The sequence below is a fragment of the Megascapheus bottae genome, chromosome 20, assembly GCF_031878675.1.
Source record: "Megascapheus bottae isolate mThoBot1 chromosome 20, mThoBot2.hap1, whole genome shotgun sequence".
Taxonomy (NCBI): domain Eukaryota; kingdom Metazoa; phylum Chordata; class Mammalia; order Rodentia; family Geomyidae; genus Megascapheus; species Megascapheus bottae.
In genome coordinates this window covers 40,149,037-40,170,243 of record NC_143528.1, presented here as the reverse complement: position 1 = coordinate 40,170,243, position 21,207 = coordinate 40,149,037, and the positions used below count along the sequence as shown (strand labels likewise).

The 21,207-nt window shown below is 50.5% G+C and overlaps 1 protein-coding gene across 1 annotated transcript; it reads left to right on the top strand.

Moving 5' to 3' along the window:
• Positions 1–13,845: 13,845 nt before the first annotated feature.
• Sox7 (SRY-box transcription factor 7) lies at positions 13,846–20,498 on the top strand. Its single transcript, XM_090353813.1, has 2 exons — positions 13,846–14,130; positions 18,075–20,498. Exons 1-2 carry the CDS (start codon positions 13,905–13,907, stop codon positions 18,977–18,979), a joined length of 1,131 nt encoding a protein of 376 aa, XP_090209939.1. The 5' UTR covers positions 13,846–13,904; the 3' UTR covers positions 18,980–20,498.
• Positions 20,499–21,207: the final 709 nt, after the last annotated feature.

Genomic DNA, 21,207 nt, shown 5'->3' with positions numbered 1-21,207 from the left:
AGGCCCTGGCCTGGGTCTCCCAGGCAGCCCCAAGTCAAGCAAGTTGCTGCAGTTTAGCCTGGAGGGATTTCGAAACCCTGCTGTGATGAGGCCAGGTGCTGCCCATCTGAGACAAGCAGATGATGCTAGCAGAGCTGGGAGAAGGTGAGGGAATGTGTTCTGGGCCCTTCCACACGGTTCTGCCCGAGACAGAAATCCTGCTCGTGTCAACACTGTGAGAACTACATTTATATATATTTCTGGTCTGATCCAGGAAGAAATGGGCTCAGAGTTGCTCTGTACCTTGACCAAGGTACAAACTGTCAGGAATGTCTGCCATGCTAGCCTCTCTCCCCAAGGGCTTTTTAACAAATACTACATTTGAATTTTATTTTTAATAATTAGATCTGGTCGTGTGTGCGTGTGTGTGTGTCTGTGTGTGTCCACTTGTGGCAGTAAGATGGCTGCCTAACAACACTATTCAGGAGAGGTGTACAAATGCTGGGGGAGGGGCCGGCAGATGTGCTTACTTATCCATTCACTTCACAAGCCCTGCCCCAGCCAAGGCTCTGCTAAGGGCTACGGATACAGTGCACCGTAGAAGCTGGGGAAGCAGAGCTATAGCCTTCCTTTGTGTAGTCACAGCTTTATGTAGTCAGGAGTTTGCAAGCTGAGGGTGCTCATTGGCCGTCTGTGTAGCAAAACCCCTGTTGGCACGTGTGTGTTTGTGTCCTGGGTGCCAGGGTAAATTATACCTTTCTGAGGGAAGTTTGAGAATGGCAAACTCAAGTGCCTTCACTGGAGATAGCCTTTTGTATTTTGAGCTCTGCTTTCTGAATCTTGGAGTTTAGAACTGGAAGCAACCTTTAGAATTTCACCAGGGATATGCAAGGCAAGAGTCAGGGTTTGGTGCACAGTCAGCTGTCCCTCAGACATGAAAAGGGACTGTGGCTTCCCTTGACCTTGTCCTACGCAGGGGTCTTCTTATTGGCTTCTGTAAGATGTTTGCCCATATAAGAAACCTAGAAATCTACTTTAAAAACCCTTGAATTAGTAATTGAGTCTAGCAAGTGCATAAGACACAAGGACAATGGATACTTTTCCTTATACTTAAGTGTGTAATAGAAAATAGAAAGTAAAAGCACTTTGATAGGTAATCAATCATTAAAAGAAAAAAAATACTAGCAACATTAGCAAGATGGCAAACTAGGAAGATTCAGGCCTTGTTCTTCCATAAACATCAAATAAACAGACTGACTAAAATTACTGTACCGGAATTCTGGAAACCATCCAAAGATCTGCAAGTAAGTGGATACCAAAACAGAACACACACACACACACACACACACACACTCAGAATGGTAGAAATTTTCTGTGTTTTTACTTTCTCATGCATGTAGTGAATGTGGAAGGAATAGGCCTCATTCATGGCCCCTTTGGACCAGAAACAGCAGTGTGGAAAGTGTTTGCACCATTCTTGCCTAAGTATGGGCTGCCCAAGTAATCTGTCTCAGTTTAACTCATAAGATGTGTAAAAACTGCAAATTTGTGAACAAATAGGATCAGAAGAGCACAATAGAACTTCTAAGACCCTGAGAAGAAGGGAGGATGAGACTAGAAAGTTAAGATACTTAAACATAGCCTGAGGGAAATAGACACACACCTTTTTCAAAAGATCACAAAGAAATAGAAAAGCATAGCTTATTCAAATGAATGAAACATTCATTTGATGAATGAAACAAATGAATGAAATGAAACTCCAGAAGCAGTCACTGAAAAAATACAGTAGATACATTAGACATGACTTTGAAATGACTGTCTTAAATATACCCAGAGAAAAAAAAAACAAGGAAAAACTGAATGAACTCAGAAAAATCAGAATATAAATAAAGTGATAAAAGTATTTTTAAAAGAACCAAATTAATTATAAACCAGAAAAATACACTAAGGGAACATTTTGTAATTCTCTTATTTTAGATCCAAGATCAGGACTTGGTTCCTGCAGCTTTAACTCATTGGCTAGAACTTTACTGAGCCATGCCTCTAACTCCTAAAACCTTTTTAAATTAAATATGCTGATATGTGTAATCTTGATGGACCAGTATACACATAGGAGTCCCAAAAGAAGAGAAAAAGGAACATAGAGTTTATTAAAACAATAATGGACTTAATCTCTCCAAATCTGAGGGAATACACCAATAAATAAGCTCAAGAAGCTCACAGAACTCTAAGTAACTTAAACACAGAAACCCATAGATAGTATAATCCAGCTGCTCAAAGTCAAAATGAATCTTGGCAGCAGAATAGGAACTTCATGTGGAAGAGTCCCCAAGATTGTAAGTGAATTTCTTAGGAGAAAAGACAGAAAGGGTGCAGGATGATATGCTTAGAGTGTTGATGGTGGGAATGTGTCAAGAATCATATGTCTTGTAACATGAGCCTTCAAAACTGAAGCAAAATTATGACATCTTCAGACAGACAAACCTGGGGGAGTTACTTCATTATCACTAGTCCTGCTTGGTAAGAAAGCCTGACGTGAATACTACTAGCTGAAATGTGATGATGCTAGCCAGAGGGAGAAAACGTTTCCTACTAATGGTAAACAAATTGACAGTATAAACAGCATTGTTTTAATCTTGATTTGTAAGTCCAGGTTATTTTCCATAGGATTTGAAAGACAAGGTAAATTTATATCACTATTACTGATTATAAAACTTCCACTGATGTAAGTTCTAACATCTATCACATAAAGTGGGAATAGGGCTGTCAAGGAGTTTTTTATACATGATTGTTGCAAGTAGCTATCAGTTTAAGTTAGCTTCTTTGGAAGTTATTTGTTAAATTAATTTTATAATCGCAAGGAAAGTAGCTTTAGAATATGCACAAAATAAAGACAATAAACCCACACATGTCCCTACAAAGTTGAAGTAAACACAGAACCGCAGTAATAGAGAAAATGAAAGATACTTTTTTTTCGTGTACTTTTTTTTTTGCCAGTCTTGGGCCTTGAACTCAGGACCTGGGCACTGTCCTTGTGCTTTCTCAAGGCTAGTGCTCTACCACTTGAGCAGTACCACTTCCGGCTTTTTTCTCTCTATGTGGTATCCAGGAATCAAATCTGGGTCTTCATGCATGCTAGGCAAGCACTCTACCACTAGGCCAAACTCCTAGCCCAGGAAGTGGCTTTCATGTTACATTGTCAATAATGGATAGAACAACCAGATCAGGTCAATAAAGAAAACTTGCATACCACTACCTCATAGACTCCATAGGCATATACAGATCACACCACACAAACAGAAGTTCATATGGAAAATTCTCCAGAAAAGTCCATATCAGACCAGATGACAATTCTTACTTATAAACCATTGAAATCATATAAAGTTTTGTTAAATGTTTTTATCCTTAATAGTTAAGTTCAAAGGAGTTGTACAAAGGAGGTGCCATTTAACCAAGCAGTTTATGTATACTGTGTATCTTGATCAGTAACTCCTTTAACATTCTCACTCTGTGAGGCTCACCTCTTCCCTTTTTTTGATTTTGTGGTAGATATAATAAATTACTGACTGTATCCCCACCCATACCTTCCTCTGTCACTTTTCCCTTGGTCACACCCATCTCTTGCAACTACCTATTTCAAAGTTTTTTTTTCTTTCTTTTTTTAATAACAGTGGAATTAGTAAAAGGAAAACAGCAAATCATAAACATATGGATATGAAATACCTTTTTTTTTGGCGATCATGGGGCTTGAACTCTGGGCCTTGGTGTTGTCCTTGAGCTCTTCAGCTCAAGTCTACCACCCTATCACTTGAACAACAGGGCCACTTCCGGTTTTCTGGTGGTTAATTAGAGACAAGAGTCTCCTAGACTTTAGTGCCCAGACTGGCTTTGAACCACGATCCTCAGATCTCAACCTTCTGAGTAGCTAGGATTATAGGCATGAGCCATTGCGCCTTTCTTAGAAATAATTCATTCTCAACAGTGGGTAAAAGGAGAAATTGGGAAATTATAAGGTCTGAAAAAAATGAAAACAAAACATTAAAAAAGCTTACTAGATACAATAAATGCAGTTTTAAGTGGGTTATTAAAAACTATAAATGTTTATGGTTATGAGTTTCCTACAAGCTCTTTAAAAAGCAGCTTCTCTAAAGTTTACAACACACATATCTGGCCACAGTGCCACTAAAGGATGCTATAAATTTCACATATAACAGTGTATTTTCATTCCCTTCTCCTTGTCTATGTGCTGTTACTTTAACATTCTACTTGCATAGTGCAGTGCATTCTACAATATAATGTTATTTTCTGCTTTAAGCAATTACATTTCAATGCAATTTTAAATTTGTCTCTTATATTCACCCATATATTATCATTCCTTTGTGCGGATCCAAGTTTCTATCTGGCATCACATTCCTTTGTCTGAAAGACTTTCAGCATTGTATGTAATACTAGTCTGCTGATAAATTTACTCATCTTTTACATTTTGAAAAGTTACTAGTTTTCTTTCATTGAAGATAATTGTGCTTGGTGTATCTTGAGTATTGTGTGTATCCCAAAGACTCACGTGCTGAAAGCTTGGTCCCTTAAGTAAAGGTGTGAGGTGACGGTGGCATCTTTAAGGGACGGAGCCTCGTGGGATGTGGGTTGGTCATAGGGCACCCTTCTTGGAAGGGATTGGTTAGTCACTGTAAGAAGGAGCTGATAGAAATGGAGGCCACTGCCTGTGTTTGGCCTTTCACCACTGTCCATGCGCTTGTGCCCTGTGACGCCATCACCTGCCACATTATGACATAGCCTGGGGGCCTTCCCACAAGTGGCTGCCCACATTTAAACATTTCAGCCTTCAAGCTGTGAGCCAAAACAAGCCTCTTTTCTTTATGAAGGACCCAGGAGACACTGGGTATATAATTCTAGAGGGGTTTTTATTTTGTTACTTTAAAAGTTGTTCCACTGTCCTCTAAATTACATAGCTTCTCACACAGAGTCTGCTGTCATTCTTTACCTTTGTTCCTCTGAATGTAACATTTTCCTTTTCCTCTGACTGCTTTTAAAATTTTCAAAAATTGGTCATGATGTGCTAGTTAGGTTTCCTGTGTTTCTTCCAGTGGAAGAATGTTGAGCCTTTTAAATTTATGGATTTATAATTTTCCTTAAATCTACAAAATGTCCAGCCATTTTCTCTTGGACCTTGAATTCTAGTTCAGTCTCACGGGTTATTGCTGTTTATTTTCTGTTGCTGTTCTGCTCATTTAGGATCACCAACGTTTACTAATTTTTTCCTGCAATATTTACATATCATGCACTTTAAATATTACATGTTTTATCTTTCACATTTTTTTTCTCTATTCCTTTGGCGTTACTTCCGCCATCATGTCCTTGCTCCCCTGCAGACTGCATCTGAGCTAGCTTCTGAGTAGTGTCTTCCTCACCCACAAAATCTGCTGCCATCGCTTACCTCTGTTCCAGGACAGGCCCTGGACCAAGGCATCTTACCAGTTCTGCCATTTCATTTCTGTAAGCCTCAGTTCTCATCTACTAAACGAGGGCAATGACAGTACACCTTCCTTGCTTACCTTATAAGGTGTTTGGAAATTAGCTGGAAGGGATGTGTAAGAGCATTTCAGTGCCACTGTTACACAGAAAACAACCATTGCTGTGTGACTAGGTCTAGTGTCTGTCTGGTGAACACGCAGACTCAGTCTACAGGCAGCTGAAAAAGGGCTAAGGTGCCATTCTCTATCTGCTCCTAAATTCTTTTCAGAATATCCTCAAACCCTAGAAATTTCAGTTCCTAATACAGATCAATTGTTTTTATTATCTAGACCTATTCCTATCTTTCAAATTGTTTTATGGCTCAGATCCATATTGTGCCTCATTTTCCATATTAACAGATGAAGGTACTATTATCCTATTAGTGTTTAGGAAGGAACGTTGAAGCCCCTTTTAGAGGAGTAACACTGTGTATCGTCTGCTTTATGTATGAGTGTAAGGATGCTGTGAAGAAGGGGTTGACAACGCCTCTTAGTCGCAACATTGGCATTGGGGTGGAGAGTTCCTGGGCTACTAAGATTTGTGAACTAAAGTATTCTGGTGTTCTGACTTCACTGTCTCACAGTTATACATCCCCTGAGGTAGTTTTAAAACATGGCCACAAGTCTTGGACACATCCTGTTTTGAGAGTTGGAGGCCTGTGGCCAGAGTTAGGACTGCTTTGCCTGATTAGTTGTTGGCCAGTAGAAATGGATGTGCTTTCGAGTCTATCAGAAGCCAGGCTTTTGTCTTGTTTGTGGGATCTCTTGTTCTTGAAGCCTCAAGTTGCCTATGCTAAAAGGAAGCCAGAGCTAGATGGAGAACCTCTGTTCAAATAGTTCAGTCCACAGTGCCAGCTGTGGGTGACCTTGGAGTCATCCTACCCCTGGTGCAAGATGTGGGCAAAGAAGCCTCCAGATGATTCTCGTCCCTGGCCATTCAAGTGACTTCTAATCATTTCCCACTGCCACACAGGCACCATCAGGCCTAGCAGAATTGTTGAACATATGGGATGAGAAACAGTTTAGGCATATGGTCCAGTATATATGCTGAGGGGTATATCTGTTAGTGTGTGCAAGAAGTCATCTAAGACTGTTGAAGTAGGCCACTTCCTGAGTATAAATCCAAAAGACGTGAAGTACAATCTCTGTACACAAGCAAGGTGGGCAGAAATGAGAAGCCATCTGACTTTGCTCTGGAAATCTCACTTTAGTGCTTGTGGGAAGTGAGACAAAGGAGCCCTCTTATTCCCATCTGGCCAACCCACTGTACACCATTTCTTTCTTCCCTCCTCCCTTCCTCCTTTCCATCTTTCTCCTTTCACTGAGTGCCACTATATGCAAATCATTAGCTACATTCTAGACTGACAAAAGATAAATGCCTGTTACCTATACCTTCTGTCATCTCTTCTGGGGCCTTGTGGACCCTGAAGGGATTGTACCTCTAGTTAACTAATTAACTAATTATGGAGTGAATATGAAGTGAATAGAGGACCCGCTGTGAGCTTGCCTTTAGATAGAAACCAGTGCCTCCAGCCCAACCTCAGCCACCACCTTCATAGACTCACACCCCAGGTCAGCACTCCTCTACCTTAATCACCCTAGGGCCATGGTGCCAGCCAGCCAGCATCAGACCCCATGCCCCAAAGCCTGTTGAAGTTATTCAACAACAGCCAGTCCTCCCCACAGCCTGCATACCGTGTGTCTGCCCACCCTTCTCTTGTGGTAGTGGCACTCAACCACATACCGAGTGCTCCCTTTGCCTCCAGACTAAGCACTGACCTCCCCTGTTGTGGCCTCTGGGATCTGAGTAACGAACAGCGTTTTCACTTACAGATCGCTTCTGATCGGTTTCCCTTGACGCGATGTTAAATCTTTAATTGATATGCTATCGTTTTAAACAGAATGATGCTCAGCTCTTGCTTTAAAGGAACTTAGAGTGGTAGAAACAGAGTTGGGAACATTCTATTTCCTAATCTGAACACAGCATAGGCGGATGTGCCTTCTGTGTGAAAACAGCTAGCATGCATCTCCTACCTCCTGTTCACTGCTCTGGAGGCATACTTCAATAAACTTTTTATTAAAAAAAAAAAGGTGGTCAGTTAAAATCCACCCATTCAAGCAGTCACTTAAGCTAAACAAACAAATGTATCCTCAGCCTCTCACACCAGAATTGTTGAGTGCTGACAGAATTCTACAGATGTGATCTCTATCAGGGAGGGCTGTGTCACAGAGCTGGCGTCACTGGCCTGACACTCCTCAGCCAGAAGCCAGATGTGGGCACAGATGGCCTGAGTAAACAGTATTTCCATGTTGTATCATTATCAATGATTCGTACTCCCTTTCACTCCTTACCTAGGCATCCTGAAAATAGAAACAGAATTACGCTTTCTTAAACCAGCCATCGGTTTCTCTTGTCATTTGTTGATTTGCCATTGGAATTTCAGAGATTAGCTATGCTACCTGGGTGGACGTCATGGACGTCATGTCTGTGCAATAATCTGACACGCATGCTCCCTTCAAGAAAACCTGACAGCTGTTCAGTCATGTGGAAGTAAATCAAGGTAGATGCTTGTTCTTGACGGGGACCTCTCCTGCCCCTCGGGGCTGGGAGCTGCAGACACTAGCCACGGGATGAGCATTAGCTTCACTCAGTGTCTGCTAAAGTCCATAAAACATGGCCACATCCTCCATCTCCTGGGCCTGGGGGAGATACTTGACCAGGGAGTTAACTGGTTGAGTGACTTGCCAGTAGTGTCAGGTCGGGCTGGACTTACAGATCCCGGCTTCCAGCCAGCAGTCCTCCCACAGTGGAGTCCCAGACATACTTTGGGAGAAGGGATTACTCAGTGGCAGGAGAGCTGGCATGCCTAGGAAGGCGCACGCCCTGTGTGTGTGTGTGTGTGTGTGTGTGTGTGTGTGTGTGTGTGTAGGAACCAGGGATAGCTAATGTGAAGAACTCAGGAAAACCAGGTTTCAATACGCTAGTATTGCAGTACTATTAATCTAGTGTGGAAGGGTTTGGTGTTTTGTGCTCTCAGGAATGAGCTTGTTCCCTACTTCTACGTAGAGGAGCTCCTGACCCTATGAGCTTTGGGAACTTTGTCTTGGTGTCTTTATGGTTTGCTTGGTCTAGTGTGCTCAAAGAAGTCCAAGGTAATATTTTGTTGGGGGGAGCAGTCCTGGGGCTTGAACTCAGGGGCTGGGCACTGTCCCTGAGCACTCAACCACTTGAGCCATAGTGCCACTTTTTTTTTGGTCAGTCATGGGGCTTGAAGTCTGAGCCTCGGTGCTGTCCCTGAGCTCTTTAGCTCAAGGCTAATGCTTCTGACTTTTTCTGTGCGTGTGGAATTGGAACCCAGGGTTCCATGCACAATAAGCAAGCACTCTACCATTAAGCCACCTTCTGCCCCAAGGTATTTTTTAAATCCTTTCTGATATCTTTCATCCCTCAAATTATTCTAGCTTAGGTTGGATTTTTCCCCCAAATGGCTTTGAAGATTCTGTGAATGTAGGGAATTGTGGGTGGGGCTGCTGGTTCTGGGTCAGTCACAGGTGTGGAGACCACTGGGTGCTTGGGGGGGGGACAGGTATGACAGGTATGGCCAGATCTTCCTGCTCTCCAGCTTTACTCCTGGCCACCTGGGTTTGCCCACTTGCTCTTATTCATCTCACCCAGGACGAGCTTTGACCTTCAGGCAAGAGCATGAGGAAAGGTCTACTGGAGAGGGCACAGAGGAATTACAGTGGCTGGCAAATGCCCTTCCCCCAGGTGCCCAGAAATCCGGAGCAAAGGCTTGAGGGCAAGACACCAGGCAGGGAAGAGAGGGCACCTCTGCTCTACCTTATCCACCTCATCTGTACAGCAACTGGATACTGGCCTCTGGCTTTCACCCCTGCAGGGTTATGTGAAGGCCAGAATGAGTCAATGCTAACCTACTCTATAACACAGTCAATCAAATACAAATCAATGTGAGAAAATATGGTGACAAATATGACTTCCACCTCCTGCTTGTGCAAAGCTCAATAGGAAAACATCTGCACCCAACTGTGGAAAGCACTGCCCTTGCCCTCCGGAGTAGCTCTGGGGCCTGTGTGGAGCTCGGCTGGCAACACTCTGTGTCCTTGGTGGGTAACACGCGATTTGACTTCCTTCTTTCCCCCTCTCCCCACACCTCTACCCACCCACTGAAATCCTCAGTTTAGAATATGACAAAGGAAGCCGGAAAATAGAAAGGCCTGATGATTTTTGATTTTTCAGAATTTCACCCATTCTTGATTTTTAGATGGCACAGTAGTTCCAGATTCTTCTCGTTTTACTGTGAAGAAAATGAAGCTGAAATCAGATAAGTGAATTTGCACATGGAAAGCTGCCACAAATTTGAATCTGAGGGCCTCTGACTTCAGGTTCTACTTTCCTGAGCACCAATGTTGCAGGAAACTACAAAGCTTGAAAGAAGGCAGAAGAAAAGAGAGGAATGGGGAAAACTTAGAGGGAGGGATGTTGGAGGGAAGGGAAAAGGAGGATTGGAAAGAAGAGAGAGGAAGATCAGGGGATAGGGAGGGAGGGACTGAGGAAGGGAACACAAAGAGAGTGTGTTTATCTCAGAGAGAGCTGAGTGCAGTTCGGTGAGCAAACCCTCTGAGACTCTGCAGGGGCCTCTGTCCCCCTGCATCTCAGCTCCACGACCCCATGCTTTGGCTCCTGTGCCCCAACTCTGCTCGCCTCGCTTTTGGAGCAAGGGTCGGAGCTGACAGGTCACCTTTGGAGCTGCAGCCGCCGGCCAAGGGCCCGGGCCAGAGCTGGCCAGGGCAGCCACCAGCCTGGACGCCCCAGCTCAGCCTTCTGAGCTCCCCCGCGGCGTGGTATATAGGCAGAACCTTGCAAGGACTGCCGCTTGTGGGGATCAGAGTGGACGCCCGCCACGGTGGCCCGCGTCCGTCCGCTGGCGCAGAGGCGCAGGGAGTGAGGGCCTGGAAGGAAGATGAGGGCCTGGGGCGGCAGCAGCCCAAGACTCCCTGCACCCGCAGCGCTCGGCTCCTGGGCGGCTCCTGGGCGGCCGAGGCTCACCAGCCCCCTCCAAACGAAAAGCCAGAAAGTAAACACTTGGAAGCCACATGCGCAACACGTTTCCACTCAGCTCGCCGGTTCTTTTCCCCCTGCGTCCGACTTGACACGTCTGCCCCCAGCCGTGTACCCCCTAAGCTGGGGGGCCCCCGGACTCCTCCTCGCTGGGCGGGCGGCTCCGTCCAGGCGCCCCTGGGGCTCGCCGGTGGGAGGCACCTGCGCCCAGGGACAGGGCGCGGTCATCTCCAGGCCTCTGACCCGCAAAAGCAACTTTCTTGTCTCCAGAGTTGGCGAGGGTCGCGAAGCGCGGGCCCAGGCGTTCCCTGGACGGTCAAGCCCCGCTCCGCCCCCCAGGCCCGGCGGCCCTGTCCCCAGGCAGCAGCAGCGCCTGGGGGCTCTCGAGGCACCTCGGGAGCAGAGGTCCCGGGACGTCTTGGGGCTCCCGGGTGAGGAGGGCCGCACCTCTCCTTCCAGGCAGCCCCGCGGTCCCGCCCCGGGCTCTGGACGCGTGGCTGGGACGCCGCCTCCGGGCCATGGCCACGCCTCGACGGCGCTGGGGGCCGGTTTGGGGGCCCGTCGTGGTCTCTGCTCCCCCGGGGCAGCCGGTGGGACCGACCGGCCCTGCGGGCGGCTGCTGGATCGCAGACGGAGGGTCGAGGGAAAACGCCGGTTACTCGGATAGCACGAGCCCGATCAGGGCGGTTCCGTTTCCCGTCCACTCGCGCCCCCCGCCGCCGGCTCTCGCACGCTGCCCGCCCGGCGCTGGTGAGCGGTCACCGCGCGCGCCCTCGGCCTGCTATCCCCCGCGTCCCCGCGAGGCCGCTCCTCTGGGTTCAGAAAGCGGCCCGGGCAGGTTGCTGACCTGCTCAGGGGCCAAGCAAGTCAGGCACTACGGCGGCGGGCTGCTCCCCGCCCTAGCGCTCCGCCGCCAAGCTGGGTTACCCGCCCGCTCCGCCCGCTCTGCGCAGAATGGCGGAATGGGTCCCTGATCTAGATAATTGTGGACTGGGTCTCGGGATCTAGGGGTTGAGTCCTAGAATCCAGATAATTGGGGTCTGGATCTCGGGATCTAGATAACTGGGCTCTGGGTCCCGGGATCTGGATAACTGGGCTCCGGGTCCCGGGATCTAGATAACTGGGCTCTGGGTCCCGGGATCTAGATAACTGGGCTCTGGGTCCCGGAATCTGGATAACTGGGCTCCGGGTCCCGGGATCTAGATAACTGGGCTCTGGGTCCCGGAATCTGGATAACTGGGCTCTGGGTCCCGGGATCTAGATAACTGGGGACTGGGTCCCGGGATCTAGATAACTGGGCTCTGGGTCCCGGGATCTAGGGGTTGAGTCCCAGAATCTAGATAATTGGGCTCTGGGTCCCGGGATCTGGATAACTGGGCTCCGGGTCCCAGGATCTAGATAACTGGGGTCCGGGTCCCGGGATCTAGATAACTGGGGTCCGGGTCCCGGGATCTAGATAACTGGGGTCCGGGTCCAGGGATCTAGATAACTGGGGTCCGGGTCCCGGGATCTAGATAACTGGGGTCCGGGTCCCGGGATCTAGATAACTGGGGTCCGGGTCCCGGGATCTGGATAACTGGGCTCCGGGTCCCGGGATCTGGATAACTGGGCTCCGGGTCCCGGGATCTGGATAACTGGGCTCCGGGTCCCGGGATCTGGATAACTGGGGACTGGGTCCCGTGATCTAGATAACTGGGCTCCGGGTCCCGGGATCTGGATAACTGGGCTCCGGGTCCCGGGATCTGGATAACTGGGCTCCGGGTCCCGGGATCTGGATAACTGGGGTCCGGGTCCCGGGATCTGGATAACTGGGGTCCGGGTCCCGGGATCTGGATAACTGGGGACCGGGTCCCGGGATCTAGATAACTGGGGACCGGGTCCCGGGATCTAGATAACTGGGGTCCGGGTCCCGGGATCTAGATAACTGGGCTCCGGGTCCCGGGATCTAGATAACTGGGCTCTGGGTCTCGGGATCTAGATAACTGGGGTCTGGGTCCCGGGATCTAGATAACTGGGCTCTGGGTCCCGGGATCTAGATAATTGGGCTCTGGGTCTCGGGATCTAGATAACTGGGGTCTGGGTCCCGGGATCTAGATAACTGGGCTCCGGGTCCCGGGATCTGGATAACTGGGCTCCGGGTCCCGGAATCTGGATAACTGGGCTCCGGGTCCCGGAATCTGGATAACTGGGCTCCGGGTCCCGGGATCTAGATAACTGGGCTCCGGGTCCCGGGATCTAGATAACTGGGCTCCGGGTCCCGGGATCTAGATAACTGGGCTCCGGGTCCCGGGATCTAGATAACTGGGCTCTGGGTCCCGGGATCTAGATAATTGGGGTCTGGGTCCCGGGATCTAGTACAGCCTGCGGTGGTTTATACACTCAGGGGTGTCGAAGTCTCTCGTTTGTTTGCTCATTTGTTCACGTATTCAGTAGTTCTTGAGCACCTACTATGTGCGGCTCGCTCTCACACTGAGCCTGGCGTAGGGGCTGTGGTCGGCAGAACATTCCCAGACCAACGCCCCTCCGTCCTGGCGGGTGGGTGCACGGGCCCCGGGGAGCCCCTGGGTCGTGTGGAAGCCAGAAGGGCAGCGGGACTCCCCGCAAGGTCAGGGAGGCTCGAAGGGGAGGAATTCCTGGAGGGAAGACCCAGCTCCCGATGCGGGCCGGACGGGGTGGGGGACAAGGGGGAGGATGAAACCTGGTGGCACGGGGCCGGAGAGACCTAGTCCCGGCCTGGAGCTCCGGCGCCGGCGCGGCCCAGAGGCCTGGGGACCCCGGCTCCACCCAGCCCCGCCTGGGGCCCCGAGCTGGGGGCGAGGTGGGGGCGCAGACGACTGCAGGCCGGCTAGGTCCGGACGTGCGGGGAGGCCGGGGCGGGGGGAGGCTGGGCGGGGGTTGTTTGTACTTATCTCACGGACTCGAGGTAAGGGGCCGGATCGGGCTCGGGTCCCCGCCGCGGTGACCGTGGGCGGCGCGCGCCGCACCTGCAGCTCCGAGGCGCCGGGCAGGATCCGGGCCGGGCCCCGCGCGGGCTCCGGAGGCGGAGGGGCGGGCCGGGGGCGGGCGCGGGGCGAGGCCCGGCCCCCTCTCCGCGGGCCGGCGCCCGGCCGCGGCCCGGGCTGGGCGGGGGCCGGCGCGGGGACGGGGAGGGGCGGTGCCGTCCCCGAGAGTCATTGGAGGACCCGGGCGCCCGTAGCTGATAAATCGGGGCCGGGCCGCGGCTGCGGGCCAAGTTGGACGCCCCTACCCGAGCGAGGGCTCGGTCCGCGCCAGCCCCGCGAGGCGAAGCCCGGCGACCCCCGGCCCCCTGCGCCATGGCCTCGATGATGGGAGCCTATCCTTGGCCCGAGGGACTCGAGTGCCCGTCTCTGGAAGCCGAGCTGTCGCCGCCGTCCGCCCCGAGGCCCCCGGGGGACAAGGCGTCGGAGAGCCGAATCCGGCGGCCGATGAACGCCTTCATGGTGTGGGCCAAGGACGAGAGGAAGCGGCTGGCGGTGCAGAACCCGGACCTGCACAACGCCGAGCTCAGCAAGATGCTGGGTGAGTGAGCGCGCCGGGGCCGGGGCCGGGGCCGGGGCCGGGGCCGGGCAGGGCAGGGCAGGGCAGGGCCGGCGCGGGCGCGCGGGGCACCGGGGGGCGGAGAGAAAGCCCCGCTCCCTGCACCGGGCGCGTCCCGGCGGGTCACACGTCCAGGACCCGCGCGCGGGGACCCAGCCGGGCGCGAACGTCGAGCCCCGCGGCCGCCCTTGCTGGGAAGCGGGGGAAGCCGTGGCTCCCTGCCATTTACGATGGGAACGATCCGGGAACGGTTGTCGCCCGTGAATTGTTTCAGATGGGAGCGCCTTGCAGGGACGAGTCCCCGCTTCACTCGATTATTTAGCAGGAATCGGCGTCCACCCAAGGAGCCCCGCTCCTCTCACGCGCCCTGCGCAGGGCTCTAGATCGTCCGGGCAGATTTTTGGGTCACCTGGCCGAGACGAGCGGCCACTCCCTGCAGCGCTGCGGCTGTGCTGTCTCGGCCGGGGCCGGGGACAGGAGACCAATTAGGGAACTTTTCGTTAGGATGGAAAGCTCGAGTTTTTGCTCGATTCCTTTCTCTCTGATGTCTGGGGCAGAAGACGTATCCATCCCGCCTTTGCCCGCAGCCGCTCCGCCCTTCGGTATGTTTTGTAGAGTTAGTATTCGTGTTAAACAGGGGGGATCTTGGAAGGCACAGGGGACCCCACCCTGCCGGACACTCTTTTTTCCATCGAATCACCGGCGCCTTCCCTTGGCAGAATGGTGGAGCGAGGCCTGACTTTGTGCTGGCTAAAAAAACTGCAGGCCTGGAGAGAAAGCCCCGACCCCAGTGCAGATGAGAGACCCCGGACCAGCTGGGGGAGGCTGGGTGCCAAGCCCTCCTGTTCGCAGCCCAGACACAGAGCTAGAGGTGAAGCCACGCTGGTCGGGGCCTTTGCGTTCCTGGGCCCCGGAGGTACAAAATAGAAAAAATGTGTATTTATATGGTGTTAATGGAACCAGAAATACACTAAGTAGATGCAATAATGATTTTTTTTCTTTGACCTAAAAGTTCATATTTTTCTTCACATGTTAGAAAATCTTAGTGAAACATTTTTGAGTGAATCCAGATTTTTTTTTTCTCTCCTTTTTTCTTTCTGGGCTCTATGAGTCCACCACAGCTGCGGACAGAGAGTAAGTGTGTTAACTGCATCCTGGTGCAGTTGTTGGGGGCAGGGGTGGACTGAAAATTGGCGAGCCTCGGCCCTCTTCCCCCAGAATCCAGGCTACTTGCTCAGGAAAAGGACAGGCAGAGGGGACAGCGACCTCGTGTCAGTCAAGCCTTGTCGGAGAGTTGGCTAGGGCTGTACCCCAGAGCACAGTTCACAGAGCAGACAAAAGCAGTGGATTCCTTCCACAGACCCTGGCACTGAGGAAAAACGGCCTGAGCAGTGCTGGTTAAACCGTGGACCCCTGACACCTGTTAACCGTGGGCAGCAGAGTGGGCAGCTTCACTGTGCAGTCTCTCGTCCCCTTCTTCAGAGGAAGTCCAGCCATTGTCACTGGAAGCTTTGACAACTCTAACACTGAAACTCCCCCCACCCGCCATGGCAGTAGTATTTTAGTACATTATGAATGAGAAAGTGTGTCAAAACAAGTAAACATTTAGAAACATTTGTTTTATGTTACTACAACATCCAGGTACATTTAGAAACTACAGCTAGATTTTATATTCTACCGCAGTCAGAATGTATGGTAAGCCTGGATCATGAGCCTCTTGCAAGAGCTTTGTGGCTTTAGCCACAAGTTGAGAACTGATGTTTAACCCAGAATATGGGATTTGTAATATTCTTCCAGTTACCTTTTTAAGTGGTAGCTAGTTATAGTAGTTAACTCCACAAACTAGTTATGAATTTCCATGAAGATGACAGAACACATTTAATGTTTTCCAATCATGAGCCTTTACCTAGCTCGCTTGCTTGCTTCCTTCAATTTTCTTTGTTTCCTTCTTCCTTTCTTTTTCTTTTCTTTTGCTAGTACTGGATCTTGAACTCAGGACCTGAGCACTGCCCCTTATTATCTTTTTCACTCATGGCTAGAACTCCACCACTTTGAGCCACCTCTCCACTTCCAGCCTTTTGGTGGTTAATTGGAGTTAAGAGTCTCGTGAACTGCACAAGTGGGGTTCAGCCTCAGTCCTCAGATCTCAACTCTGGGCAGCTAGGATTACAGACATGAGTCACCCAGCTTTCAACTTCCTTTGACATCCTGACCCATGCAGTTAGCTATTGTGGTTAGTTGGGCCCCACACAATGGCAGAGTGTGCCTCACGAAGACATGGTCCCTTCCTTACCGCGTTTGGCCAGAGGCCTTGTCCTCTTGGATGGCGGGGGGTGAGGGGGTCCTCAAATTTCAGGACCCATTAGAGTCGGGGTGGGGGAGTCCTATTAAAGATGCCCACCCAGAGAGGTAACAAGGGTCAGGCATGACCCTTGGAGCACGTTGGACCCCAGGGGGTGAGCCGTGTGTGTTGAAGATGGGAGACAGATGCAAGGTGACCTGTAAAATGACAGGCAGTGAACAGCTCATGGAAAATCGAGTAGAAGTATTTTAGCACCAGCAGGTTACAGGGGAAAGCTTCTTTTTCTAAGATTTTATGAGCACATGGAGCTCATTATGATAGTTTATACATGAATGTAACGTACTTTGATCCTCATATTTGCCCCCGATCTCTCTTTTTATCCCCATTCCCCACTCCAACCAGGAGATAATTTTATTTTTCACATTTTTTGAGATCAGGTCTTGTTATGTAGCCCAGACTAGCCCCTTCCTCTGTGCCAGAGGCTTCTTAAAGAGAGAGCCTGAATTGAATAACCATGCAGCCTCTTTAGTCTATTTAGTTAAAATATCATTTAATCTGTTTGGATTCTGGGAGAAGCAGGGTCGTTGAGAGCTAAGGGGTATGCTTCTGTGTTGAGTCCATGGCTGAATAGGTATTCTGCCACCATCAAAGGGTACTAAGTAGATGGTAGGAAGTGATGGCTCATGTGTGCGTGTAACGTGCACATAAATGTGTGCATCTGTACATGTGTGCATACATGTTTGTGTATGTGTATATTGAAGACATATGGTATCATTCTGGCTATGCTCAGATCTTCTTACAACAAAATACTATTTGACTTCAGAGGTAAAGAGTGGTCATATTTTCCACTTAAGTGAGATCTTAGGATTTATCTGAATCTGTGAGACTAACCCTGAGCCTGAGATCTCTCAGGTAGGGCTGTGGGACTTAGGTCACAAGAAAATATGATTGTACCACTTCCCGAGAGGCAGGGAACTTTAGTTAGGACTCATAATCAAGTAGAGCTGACTCTGGAAGGGTAAAAAGAGCCCCACGAATATCATGTTGCTAGATGTTATTTTCCTGTCGCCCTGAGGCAGATGGACCTTCCTGAGTGCATCTCACACTGTTTGAGCCATTCCCTCTTCTGGATTTTAAGTGCAATTTATTTGTTGTTTTTATTTATTTATTTTTCTGCCAGTCCTGGGGCTTGAACTCAGGGCCTAGGCACTGTCCCTGAGCTTTTCTGCTCAAGGCTTGAATTCTACCACCAGAGCCACAGCTCCACTTCCAGTGCTTTTAGTAGCTAGTTGGTGATGAGAGTGCCATAGACTTCCCTGCCCACGCTGGCTTCAAACTGCAATCCTCTTATCTCAGCCTCCTGAGTAGCTGAGGTTATAGTGTGAGCCTCAGTGCCTGCACCCAGCTTTGATTGAGCTTGTGTTGTACAGAGTGGCTCTGCAGGATGCAAGGAGTTGGGGTTGGTGGGCCTTCACTGTGCATGTGGCTGGGGAGAGGATGGAAGCCCGGCAGCCTCCCGGTGGCCTGGCCGTGAGAGGGAGACACGGGTGGGGTGGGGTGGGGCTGAGTCAGGGCGGGCACATGGCGGACACTGAGCGAGGGCTTCTCTGGCTTCTGTGAGCAGGAAAGTCGTGGAAGGCGCTGACGCTGTCGCAGAAGAGGCCCTACGTGGACGAGGCCGAGCGGCTGCGCCTGCAGCACATGCAGGACTACCCCAACTACAAGTACCGGCCTCGCAGGAAGAAGCAGGCCAAGCGCCTGTGCAAGCGTGTGGACGCCGGCTTCCTCCTGAGCTCCCTCACCAGGGACCAGAATGCCCTGCCAGGCAAGAGTCCTGGCGGCGGCGGCCGGGGGCCCCTGGGGGAGAAGGAGGACAGGAGTGAGTACTCTCCGGGGGCTGCCCTGCCTGGCCTCCGGGGCTGCTACCCCGAGGGCGCCTCTGGAGGAGGCGGCACCCCTGGCGGTGCGGACATCTACCCCTATGGGCTGCCCACGCCCCCTGAGATGTCGCCGCTGGACGTGCTGGAGCCCGAGCAGACCTTCTTCTCCTCCCCGTGCCAGGAGGAGCTGGCCCACCCCCGCCGCATGCCCCCCTTGCCCGGGACCCCCTACTCCCCCGAGTTCGCCTCCAGCCCCCTCCCATGCAGCCACCCCCTGGGCCCGCTGGCCATGATAACCAGTGCCCCTGGGTGCTCCCCATCTCCTGCCTATTACTCCCCTGCCCCCTATCCCCCACTCCACTCCAATCTCCAGGCGCCCCTGGGCCAGCTGTCTCCACCCCCCGAGCACCCTGGCTTTGACGCCCTGGACCAGCTGAGCCAGGTGGAGCTGCTGGGCGACATGGATCGCAATGAGTTCGACCAGTATTTGAACACTCCCGGCCACCCTGACTCTGCCGTGGGGCCTGGCACTGTCGGCGGGCATGCACCCCTCTCCCAGGGGACTCCCTCCGGCCCCCCGGAAACCAGCCTCATCTCGGTCCTGGCCGATGCTACAGCCACGTACTACAACAGCTACAGCGTGTCATAAAGCCAGGGGCCTGGTGAGGCCCAGCCCTTCTGCCGCCCTGGGACAAGCAGGGACAGAGACTACCACGTCACCACCGTCTTCCTGCCTCTCAGTGCTGGAGGTGGGGGCTTGGAACTGTGACCCTAGAGCCTTCATCATAAATCTGGGATGGCTCTGCGGATCCTTCTGTTCCTTTCATTGGCTGCACTCTTCACCCAGGAGGGTGGCGGGGCATGAAGCCTTTGTCTCTGATGTAGCCACACCTGATCTCTAGGTGTGGGGGAGGGGTTGGGTGGGGGGCAAGATCAAGACTGGGTTTGTGACCTACACTCGCTCCCCAGTCACCTGCCCGGAGTCAAGGAAGCCAAGTCCCTCCTGCTCCGAGGTGCTGAGTGCGAATCCTCCCAGGGTGACACAGGAAAGCAGGGAAGGAGCATTTCATTCACTGGCTGGTGACCTGGAGAGGATTCACGTGCACCGCTTTGTGCTGTCTGTATTTCCTCCCACAGTGACTCTGTATGTCTAAAAAAGAGCCTCCCATTTGAGGAAAATAAATAAAACCTACTTTCCCAACTTAGAAAACGTACAGTGGGGTTGACTTCATCGCTGAAAGTGAGATTTAAAAAAAACCAAACGTATCTCTATTTTTTTACTTTCTTATATGTATCATCCTTAAGTAGTTGTACAAAGGGTTTCAATTCCATATCAATCTGTGAGTCCAAAAAATGTATCTTTAGATATCTTCTTATGTACTCCCCGCACTTGAAGAGAATCTCTAGAGACACACACGCTCACGCACGTAGCCAGCCTCACTCAGATACTCTCCTTTATCACAGTCCCAACCGCCCAGAGAGCCAGGGACCTCAGAGACTGCCCCAGAGCAAGGCTGTGTTCTTTGAATCTGGTTCTGTATAGATGCAGGAAGAACTTCCTTCCCTGTTGGCTGGGCTCCTGGCTGCTGAAGTTCCTTGTTTTTCAAATCTGCCCTTGAATTTGGTTCTTAATTCTGAGGCCCCAAGCATGATTCTTCTGAGAGGGAAACTTGTTCCCCTCTAGAGCCAGTAGCTCCTTCGAGACTCCTCTGCTGAGACATCAGAGCAGTTTCGCTGCTGCTCCTGTGCAGACTGCTGCCCGAACAGAAACATCGTACTGTGACTCAGAGGGCTCGAGCCCTGGGCCCTCCTCCAAGCTTGTATGAAATGCGTGTTTTATATAGTCTCCTAGTATTTTCACCGTATATTTTGTATTCTTGACTGATCTTTCTTCCCTTCTACCAAGTCATGTTGTAAGCTCGCTTATGAGATATGCCTAATCTATATGTTATTACTGTGTATGCTATTTGGTAATAAATAGTGGTTGATGATGGTGATTGGCTGGCCTGTGCCCAGTCCAGCACATGTATTAATAATCTTGTAAGACAGTATAACAGACACTAAGCTATAAACTGGTCCATTTTTCAGAAGAACTACATATGCCTGGAACAGTTGTGGATATTGATTTGTCAAAAATATTTAATTTAAATAAACTTTTTTTTGTACTGTGACCATTTATTCTCTCCTCTGAGATGTTTTGCAAAACAAAAACATTTTCAAGCTAGACAGGGATGTGTAGAATTTATTCTTCAAAGTGTTTCCTACAAAGATGTTTTTGTTTGGGAAAAATTGTTAACTTATGAGTTATGCCAGGGAGATAAAGCTGTTTTGCACATTAGATTCAGAATTATTATTGAAGGACAAAAAAAAAAAAAAACGCATGAAGAGCAGTGTTCTGGAGTCATCAAGTCCAAGGAGCCCATCACAGGCTGACCAGAGACAGAAACCTGCCTGGCTTGCCCTCTTCCCTGTGTCTGATGGGTGCCATGGCGATCGCTGGGGGAAGGCACAGCGCATGGTGTGTGAACCAAGGTCTGGGACATCTGACGGCTCCCCGTCATGCTCCCAGCCAAAGAGGGATGGAACCATCTCCGATTACTCAGTCCCACGCAGGTCACCTGTCTGCCCTCTCCACAGTAAAGCAGTTGGGACTTGTTTGAGGGAAGGAGTGGGTCTTGGGAGAGCCCCAATGGGCCTCTGTTCACCCTTCCATTTTATCCTAAGCTCCAGACATAACTTTAATAGGACTTTGTAAGTGCAGGGAGCATTACTGGACGTTTTATGGGCTATTTCTCATCCACAGCCACGGTGGAGGTGTCATCTCTCCACCCACCCCGTTGTGCAGTCAAGGACACTGAGGCCCAGGTGGGAGCTCTC

Excerpts from the sequence above, each read along its gene's own strand:
- Sox7 (XM_090353813.1), top strand. The coding sequence starts at position 13,905 with ATGGCCTCGATGATGGGAGCCTATCCTTGGCCCGAGGGACTCGAGTGC. Across the intron at positions 14,131-18,074 it reads CGAGCTCAGCAAGATGCTGG|GAAAGTCGTGGAAGGCGCTG; the intron begins GTGAGTGAGCGC and ends TTCTGTGAGCAG.